This window comes from Lissotriton helveticus, chromosome 7 (genome assembly GCF_964261635.1).
Source record: "Lissotriton helveticus chromosome 7, aLisHel1.1, whole genome shotgun sequence".
Classification (NCBI taxonomy): domain Eukaryota; kingdom Metazoa; phylum Chordata; class Amphibia; order Caudata; family Salamandridae; genus Lissotriton; species Lissotriton helveticus.
In genome coordinates this window covers 1,899,561,369-1,899,571,719 of record NC_136068.1, presented here as the reverse complement: position 1 = coordinate 1,899,571,719, position 10,351 = coordinate 1,899,561,369, and the positions used below count along the sequence as shown (strand labels likewise).

General features: G+C 45.7%; 1 protein-coding gene across 1 annotated transcript in view; it reads left to right on the top strand.

Moving 5' to 3' along the window:
* The first annotated feature begins 981 nt into the window (after positions 1–981).
* The window catches only part of LOC144769900 (C-type lectin domain family 2 member F-like), a 104,687-nt gene continuing 95,317 nt past the window's right edge, over positions 982–10,351 (top strand). The window contains exons 1-3 of the mRNA XM_078654093.1: positions 982–1,024; positions 1,929–1,991; positions 3,644–3,727. Of these exons, the coding sequence (XP_078510219.1) occupies positions 982–1,024; positions 1,929–1,991; positions 3,644–3,727 (190 nt within the window). The remainder of the gene's footprint in view (positions 1,025–1,928; positions 1,992–3,643; positions 3,728–10,351) is intronic.

The following is a 10,351-nucleotide window of genomic DNA, read 5'->3' as shown; positions in this document are numbered from 1 at the left end:
GTTACAACGCAACATAGCTGAACATGCACACTTACGTAAGTCATTTTGGTGGGCCTTCAGTTTCATTAGACAAAGCAATATCAGGGAATCCAATTTTGTTACAGAAGTTTGTTTATTACTGGACCTATGAGCGTATGGCCCAATATAGCAAAGGTTTATGTAATGTTAACCATGGTGTCCCTCAGATGAGTTTAAATTGTGGTGCATCAATAAGGTCAAATCAGATAAGTTTGAGAAGTTCCGTACCTACTTTGATAACCATTTGTTTCAGTATGCTAGTGCACAGATCTTGACATTGGAGCAAAGCCATCACTGCCTTAACAGGCTCAGGAATATTTCTCTTAATACAGGGAATATCTGGTTTTCAGGCATATTCTTCATCTATAAAGTGGCCTGTGACTCCAGAATACAATAAGGCAGGAACCTTCACTTGTCTGGCAGTAGTTAAAATGAGGACAGCTATAATAGTCAAACGGGCCACAGAGCTCTGGAGGGTATTGGCCAAATAGGCTGAATATGCTGGAAGCAATAATCTTGGACAGTGGACTTATGATGAGTCTGAGAGAAGTTGTTTTCTGATTCTGTTCCATCATTGGGCCCGCTTGTTATCACTACAGCCTGATTCCTTATTGTAGGTTTAATTTTTGCTCCCTTAACTCTTTCTTTGCAATCCCTAATTAAGTGACTGCAATGACTACAATACATGCAGAGCTTAAGCTTCCTTCTCTTTTCTCTCTTTTCAAGTGACAGAGGTCCTCTAATACTGTTCACTTGCATAGGTTTTACCCTGTTTCATTTATTTGCATCATCGGTTAGAAGTTTGCTAAGTCAAACAACAATATTACACTTAGAGTTTCTTCTCTTTGAATCAATGATCTTGTCGTATAGTCAGTTCTATCAATTCCTCTCAAAAACATCTTAAAGGTTCACCACCTGAGCCAGATCATGTTTTTTCCCCTCTGAGACCTTGATAAAAGAGGGATGCTCGCTTTTCAACTGGTCACAATCAGCCTGCTGAAGTTGGGTATGTGCATTAGTAGGTCTTGAAATCCTTTCATCAGAGTCAGTAACTCCTTATTCAGAGACAAGGAATGAGTTTTCCTATCAAATAACCTTAACATTTCGCAACAAACAATTCTTAAAATTGTTCAAGATTTGATCATTCTTTTCAATTAAGGGTATTGACTAACTGCCATCTGTCAAGACTCGGGCACTAATCTGTGATCTTTATCTTGGAGAAGCGCTGCTTATTCGCAGAGACATTTATGTGTCTTCTCCACCACCTCCCTGGACCAGCCTAGTGTAACTACACATAAGCCGTTACAAGGAATGTTGGCTAAAGTGGGTAAGAAAACAAGAAGAAAGAACGAAGAGTGCTGAGTCCTGCTGTACCTGGATGGAGGATGAGGTACTGTGTCCGTTGGGACTTGCTGTGAGTGCTTGTTGACATTTCAATTTAGAAAAATAAGTTAATACCTGAGCCCCTGTGGAGTGAGTCTCACAGCCCCCTATTCTTGACCAACTATCCCTTTTTCTTGACCTAACTTGCAATCCCCCCTTTCCCGCATTAATTTCTGTGTGGATGTTGGATCGGGAACTCGTTTTGTTCTGAAAGAGATCACAAAACAATTTAGAACTGACACTACTCTCCCTTAGAAGCCAAATTAGGTGATTACCCCTTCCTCACACTGTGATCCCAGACTCCTGTTCTCCCTTTGAGAGAGATTTACCTACAGCCCTTAGTGTTATGTCACATTTTAAGTTTCAGGGAGTTCCTCGACAGCTTGCACACTGAACTATAACATCACACGGTATTGTCACCCTGCTCGCAGCGGAATATTTGTGTTCCACAACTGTTCTGTAGTACGCTAGTTTCCTCTCTGGCACACTTGCTTTTTAATCCTTAACCATGTCTTTTCGTTGTACAGGGCTCCTGGACTCTGTGATCACTTTGGAGCAATTTGACAGTAAACTTAATATCTTCTTATCAAGTGAGCATGCAAATAGGCATCTGCGCCGTACCTTCTGCAAGTGGTTGCAAGTATTGTAGTGCCTGGACGGATTTACAAGTTTTTATTGTAGTGCCTGGAGGTATTTCGGATGCCCTCACCTAGATGTCTGCTGTGTCTGCTGACTGCATGGTTCCTTCCCAAATAAGAGAAAAGAAAGCTTGTCTTGGTTTGCTTGTTGGGAAACATGGCTGGTTTACATTGGAAATGTAATTTGCATTGGTTGATAAAGATTGTGAATTCCTTGTGGGCAGCTAAATTTATTTGTGGTGGCTGTACCGCATGAATCGGAGCTAAGAGTTCCGCAAGAGAGTGTGCAGAGTAGAATTAAGCAGCATCCCTGTAGGGTAGAAGAATGTCCTGAAATTGGTGAAGGGGGAGTTAAATTCCCTGACTCAGGAAGCAGAGGAGGTTGGGTTCAGGGTTTTAGCGTAACTTCTCTTCCAGATTTTGCCTTCCCCGTTTGTGACAACCCTGCTACTTCTCTACTTACAAAACCCACATATCTTCTCAATTCTTGTTTCTCCTGTCTGGAGGCTTGGACCTCTAATTGCAAAGCTGTAATTGTTTCTAAAATAGTGGTTAACACCCTGTTGGTTTTCATTACACAAGCTAGAAGGAACTTGGTGTTGGCAATCTGTCAGGTTCCTATTAAGACAGGTTTCAACCAGTAGAGATACCAGATACACGAACCTGTCGTCCACTGACCCAATAGGAACGATGCACAAAAGTATTGTCACCTTTTCCCAGCTGCTTTATCTAGGATGGATGCTCGTGGGCTGTATGTCCCAAAAGAACACCGAGGGATTGGGGAAAGAAATAGGGCTGTGTGTGACTTGTGCAGCTGTGCATTGCCTCAACTCTGTCTATCTTTGGTGGGCCTCCTGCTCTACGCCAGGTAATCATCGGAAGAGCCCTCTCTTCCAGTTTAATCTTTCTCAATTGTCTGCAACAAAAAGTGACATTGTCAGAACAGACCCACAGACTCTAAAATGCAACAGCTGTACAATCTAATAGCACTACTTCAACATTCTCATTGAGCTCACCTTTTAAATAGTTTTCTCATTGATTCCAGATTACCTCAATGTCCCTTTGAATTGAGGGTTCTGAGTGAATTATTAAGATTTTTTAACCTTTTTCCACACAAGTTTGCTGTTCTATACTCTGGCTTTCTCTCACACTGTCTTTATCTTAAAAAACAGAGCACCTGTAGGGCTGAAGTCACACCTGAATGTCTTGGATCCTTCTACCAAACTGAGCATTAAGTTCTCGGGTCATATTATCAAGATGGGGCGTTAAAATAATCGCCGCTTTATCGGCAGGAAACTGTAGCTAAAGTGGCGATAATGAGCTTGATAATATGATCTATAGAATTCCAATAGAAACCCAGGTTAGACATCTAACCTGGGCTTCTATAGGAATTCTCTAGGGCATATTATCAAGCCCCTTATCGCCACTTTAGCGGCAGTTTCCTGCCGATAATGCAGAGATCATTTTAACGGCGCTGTTGATAATATGCCCCCTGATTTCTACAATGTATTTGGCAAATGCTTGCTTGTTTTAGTCTTGTGCTATTTCTCGTGCATGCCTTAAAATAAGAATCTTTACTTAGTTTTGTTCTTATTATATTTCAGATTGCAGCCAATCCAGAGAAGTTGACGAGGGAAGCAGTAATCGATCAGGAAGCTTCCAACCGAAGCAGACAGAATTGAAAACAGGTAGGTGCATAGCGACGTTGGGCCGGCAACACTTTTCACAAACACTGATTGCCAAACAACCATGTTCGAATTAACATCTTGTCCTCAAGATGGGTGCCAAGATTTCCTGGATGATCTAGAATGTTCTGGAATGTTCCAGACAGTTTCAGGTCACCTGGAGAGTGCAGCTTTTCCACATTCCTTCCAGCACGCATCATTGAGTCAAATGTGGCTCAAGTAGCACAATTTGTAACAAGTTAACATTCTCATATTGATCATATCATAAACATAGTTTAAATCCAAGAGCACAGATCCTGATTTTGCTGACATCCTGCCATTACTCAGTCACCTTCTCCATGCCAAGACCTTGGGAGTCCAGCCTGTTCCTATGGACACGGATTAGAATCCATGTCTGGGTAACTTGCTAGCTGCTATCAGGACTTTATTGGAGCCTGTGACAGTATGCCCCAATAATATCTGTCAGCTTGGCGGTGGTTTGTGTTTGTTTGGGTGTCACCTGTGAAATTTGACAAGTCGAGGGGCATGGCGAAGGTTTTCCACTGGTTCTGTGACCTTTCTTTGAACCGTACCCAATCCACTAAGTAAAATACTTGGCCATGCCGTTGTTTGGAGCCTAACATCTGTTTGACTTTGTATTCCTGTTTGCGTTCAATGTCTGTTGGGTCAGTTAGTGTAATCAATCGGGTCTCTGGATCGCAGAACTTGAGCATAGATACATAGAACACTAGATCAACACAAAGACTAGAGAGGAGTTGTCATTTCATTGCCACTGGATTGATTATGTCGCAGATTGTGAAAAGTCCTAAAAGTGGGCTTTAACTTACGGTTTCCATGCAAGGTTACATTTTTGGTTGCCAGCCAAACTAGGGGCCAGATGTAGGTGGGCCATTACCGGTCGGTAAACCTGAAATTCGTTAAATTTCAGGTTTACCGACTGGTATTGAGCCATTTGCTATGTAGGGGAGATTCGGTAAATATCGAATTGGTATTATATATATATATATATATATATATATAACGAATCATCATTTACGGTAAATGACATGTAGGAAGCACTTTGAGGAGTGCTTCCGTGCTTTAAGGATTCGTTATTTACCACCAACTACTCGTTGGTCGTAAATAACGAATACCTCTGTAAATGCCAATCTGTGCATTTACACCAGTTCCATATGGCAGACATACATGCCGTTAGGGTATGTATGTGTGCCACATGTGCACACAAGCACTATCGGGTGCAACAGGGTGTCAATGTGACACCCTGCCACCCTTGACTCTTTCCCTATTTTACTGAGTAGTTATTTACAGATTCAATAATTGCCATTCATTCCTATGGGCCTGGAGGCCCATAGGAATGTATGGCAATTACCGAATCTGTAAATACTGTTTATACACTAGAAGGGGGAACACGCCAGGAATGAGTGTTCTGAACAAGCCCAAATTGAGTGTTCTGAATTGTAGTACACAACATCTACCATCCACAAGTTGCTTGACCATTCTGCTTGATGCACATACATATATATATATATATATAAGTGAGCTAAAGAATGATGATGGATTAAACCCAGATCAGTTGACTGGGGGTGAGTGTTTGCAATGTTCAACACTCCGTCCATCATCCCCTTTCATTTTGCTTTGTTCGCCCTAAGTTGGTAGGGTATGCCCAGACATGAGTCCCTTGCTCAATTTGCCACTGGATTGAAGCTAGCCTGGCTGATGACGGCTGATTAGCCAGAAACCGGTCCCAGGATGCTTGTTTCCGGTCCAGGGAAGACATGGCTTGGCAGTTCGGGCTGGACTGTTCCCATGAGGCACAGGGTCAGACTGATTTGCATATGGCCATGTCTGAACTGGGGTGGCGGAGTGAGCTAAAGAATGATGATGGATTAAACCCAGATCAGTTGACTGGGGGTGAGTGCTTGTAACGTTCCACACTCCGTCTGTCAGGCTCCATCTTCTCAAACTCTTTGGGACTGTGCTGAATAACCTATAACCTCCCCTACACGACTCCCCCAGAGCCTGAAGTATAAACACAGGCAACTAGGACAGTCCCGCAGGGGAGGGAAAGGAAGGGGACAGCAGGGAGGGAGATCTGAAACGAGAACGACAGCCAGTAAGAACGTGCCCCCCCACTCCCTCCTACATGTACATCAACCACCTTCTTTCCTTCTTAATACAGAACAGTGTCACCCCTACCTGTAAAGGAAAATACGTTGGACCTGTGATCTAGGAGAAGAGACTCGGGGCGATGCCAGGGTGTTGTAACCAACTGCTGAGGAAGACACAATAAATGGCTTTAGCATTCACAGTCCTAGGTGGGCGGAAATTACATACACACAATTCTTATTGCATACCAAACACTGTATGTGTTCATTCCTGTAGGCTCAACACTCCCTCTGGCGTGAACCACCTATCTCGTTTTCTCCTGTGTAGGGATGAAATAAGGCATAAAACAAGGTGAAGGCTTATCGAATAGTTTCAGAAGTCAAAAGGTTAACAGGTTCAGTTGAACCGTAAAGTTCCAAGGTCCAAGGGCGTCTAATACCTCTTAGACATCCATGCAATTGTACATAACAGTAATGAGGCAAAACGTAGTTAGAGCCCCAACTTCTAGACAATGAAGTTCGACACCCCAAACGCCCTGGCTCAGGTTTCTCCCTGCAATGAGACGAATGTACTACGTCTCTTCCAACAGGGAGACAGCAAGAAAGAAGGCACAATAGGATATGCCCCAAAGTTCGTTAGCGCTCGTAAACCCTGAGGCTTAGCTCGGACAATAGTGACAAAGTACCCAATCCAGAACGGTGCCTTGACGGTTTCCAGGAAATGAACAGGGAAGAAGCTTACCGGCACGGCTCCATACCAACCCTCTCAGTCTCCTCCTCAAACGAATAATCGGCGAAGTCGGCGTCTCTCGGCCCGCTATTTACTTCTGTGTTTTGCGTGACGGGTGTCGTACACGCAACTTGCTCCCGGGCATGTCGGGAATTGTAGTTTCGGTGAGACACTGCTGCCGTCTTCGAGTCTCGGAGTGCCAGCCGCGACTTACGTTGATTCGCGGACAGAGGAAACCTGACAGTACATCCCCCTTCACAAAGGACGCGGATCAGCAGCAGGCTTAGAAGGATTGACCCTGTGGAAAGGAGCAACCAAACCAGGGGCATGCACGGCCTTGGCGGGTTCCCAGGAGTTCTCCTCCGGTCCGTAACCCTTCCAGGAGATCAGATACATCAACCGTTTCCTTACCCACTTGGAGTCAAGCACCCCCTGGACCTCATACTCCTGATCGTGCAGCACCTATATAGGCACAGGAGCCCTACGGATCGGACAGAGTGAGGGTTTGATGAGGGAAACATGGAAGACAGGATGTATCCTGAAATGCGCCAGCAACCGAAGTCGAACCGCTACCGGGCCGACCAGCTGGAGAATCTTATATGGCCCTATGAACTTGGGGTGAAACACACTATGCCTCCTGAACCTTATGTGCTTAGTAGACAACCACACCAGATCTCCCTTCTTGTATACCAGACCAGGCCTGCGGTGTTTGTCTGCCTGGGTTTTGTATCGCACCTTGGCTTTCATGAGATTCTTACGCGTGGCAAGAAGTATTTTGCGAACGCGTAACAACCTCTCCTTGACGTCTGGCAGCTTGGCGCTGGAACTCGGGAGAAGCAAGGGCGTGAATCTAGGGTGATGTCCATAAGAACAGAAAAAAGGAGTGTGGGGTGTGGAGGAGTGTTGAGTGCTATTGTATGCGATTTCTGCCACCCACAACCAGTCCACCCACGAGTCTGTGTTGTTCTGGACGTAACACCGCAAAAACTGCTTCAGGGTCTGGTTCAGCCTCTCTGTCTGACCGTCGGTTTGCGGGTGAAAACTGGTAGATAACGATGCATTGATCTGCAACTCCGAACACCAGGTCTTCCAGAAACGTGCAGTAAACTGGGCCCCTCTGTCCGAAACTATCACCCTCGGGAGTCAGTGTAACCGTGTGACTATGTTTACCAGTAAGAGGTGCGCCAAGAGACCAGACGTAGGGACTTGGTTGCATGCGATGAAATGGCCCATCTTGGTAAGATAATCAACCACTACGATGATAGCTGTTTTTCCCTGATCCTTGGGGAGCCCAACAATGAAGTCCACCGAAAACTTCTCCCATGGATTCTCAGGAGTGGGCATGGGTTGTAGGAGCCCCTGTGGTTGCTGTCGGTCAGATTTCATTTGGGCGCATTTGGTACACTCCTTTACCCATTGACAAAGATCAGGTCGAATAGAGGGCCACCAGAACTGTCTCAAGGCCTTTTCGAGTGTTTTTACATACCCCATATGACCTGCACAAGGGGCATCATGCACCAGGAAAACACAGTCTTACGCAGGGGTCTTGTGGGGATCAAAACTTGTGTACCCCTCATGGGTATCCCATGTTTCACTTTCCATTCAGGATGGTGACGTAGCCAGGTTCTCCATACACAGGTTTGAGCACTCTTCCTAATGCCCTTCAGTAATTCCTCTGTTTGGATTACCCCCACCACCTGAGATGGATTCATTATAGCTCTAACAGGAGTATCGGTATGGATATTCGAGGTGTCCTGTCTCGTCAGGGCGTCGGCTTTCTTGTTGTTTACCCCAGGCCTAAAGGTGACAATAAACTGATACTCCTCAAAAAACAGCATCCAACGAAGCTGTCTAGGGGTTAGGTGACGGGCGGCTCGCATGAATTGCAGATTTCGATGATTTGTATACACAGTTACTCGATGCTTCTCCCCCAACAGCCAATGTCTCCACTCCAGGAACGCATCGCGAATGGCGAGTAACTCCTTCTCTGCGATCGTGTAGCTAAGTTCCGCAGGGTTGAGCTTTCGAGACATGAACGCGATAGGATGCAATACTCCCGTGGCTTCATCTCTTTGGGATAGCACAGCTCCCAGCGCTACCTCAGATGCATCAGCTTCCACCAAGAAAGGCCTCTCCGGGTCAGCATGTGTAAGGACTGGAGCGGTTGAGAAAGCGGTTTTCATTTGATCAAAGGCTCCTTGTGCCTTTTGATCCCAGATGAACGGAATGTTCTTCCTAGTAAGGCGGGTTAACGGTGTTACCATTGCAGAGAAATCGCGTATAAAACGTCTATAGAAGTTGCCAAACCCCAACAGACATTGAATGTTTTTCACAGAGCAGGGACGAGGCCATTCCTTTACAGCCCGTACTTTTCTTTCGGCCATCACCTGACCGGATGGCGTGAGCTCCATTGTGGTGACGTGAAACTCACATTTAGTGATCTTACAATACAGATGATGGGCTACCAACGCTTGTAACACCCGGCTCACGTGCTCCATGTGTTCTTCTGTGGAATTCTAATAGACTAAAATGTCGTCGATGTACACCACCGCGAAATGATCAAGATACTCCCGCAAGACTTCGTTTAAAAAGTACTGAAAGGCGGCTGGGGCATTACAGAACCCGAAGGGCATAACAAGGTATTCAAAGAGCCCATACCGCGTCTTAAAGGCCGTCTTCCATTCGTCGCCATGTCGTATTCTTACGAGGTGGTAGGCGCCTCTGAGGTCCAGTTTGTTGTATATCTTGGCGGCTCTTACTTGTTCAAGCAGAACTGGGATCAATGGTAGTGGGTATTGGTTCTTCACCGTTATCGAGTTCAGCGCTCTATAGTCGATGCAACATCTCCTTTCCCCGTTGGCTTTAGGGATAAAGAACAAAGGAGATGCTGCCGGGGATCGTGATGGTCTTATGTATCCAAGAGCGAGGTATTTGTCAAGATACTCCCTTAGAAACTCGTTTTCAGGGACAGTGAGGGCGTATATTCTTCCGTTAGGAACCACCGCTCCTGGAACGAGGTCAATTCGGCAGTCGTATGGTCTGTGGGGCGGGAGCGACTCGACCTGAGTGTCGCTAAAAACGACCCCAAACTTCTCGTAACAAGAAGGGAGTGTCACTTCTTTTTCAGCGGCAGTGGCAATACTCTGCACAGAAGCCAATACCCTCGGGGACCACACACCCTGGTGGTGCAATGTTTCTTGCAATAATCCGAAGTAAAACGTACCTACTTGGTCGTCCAGTGAACAAGCGGCTCATGTTTCTGTAGCCATGGGAGCCCCAGGATAACCCCGTAATGAGGAGCCTGGATGATGTTGAAGGACATAGTCTCACTGTGAGTGCCATCATGAGTCAGTTCATATTCAGGAGTGTGGTACTTGATAGGGCCAGCTTTGAGTTCTTTCCCGTCCACAGCATACACCGTTTCAGGGGATTCCTTAGTTAGAAGTTGCACTCCCAGGCGTTTGGCTTCTGTGAAGTCCATAAAGCATCCGGTAGCGCCAGAGTCCACCATAGCGCGTATACTTTTTTCTTCTTGATCGGTAACCAAAGACATGGCAAGAAACAAGTGGTTTCTTGCTTGATTGCAGTCTGGCAGTATGGAAGGGATTATAAGGCTGCTTGATGGTTTCCCTTCACCCACCATCAAACTTTGGAGTTTTCCTGCCCCTGATCTGTGACACCCGCAGCAGCTTGGCCAGACCTAAACCATCCCGGCTTGGATTTCACAGGGCAATCACGTAAGTAGTGTCCTTTCTTGCCACAATAGAGGCAGAGGCCTTGTTTTCGGCGATG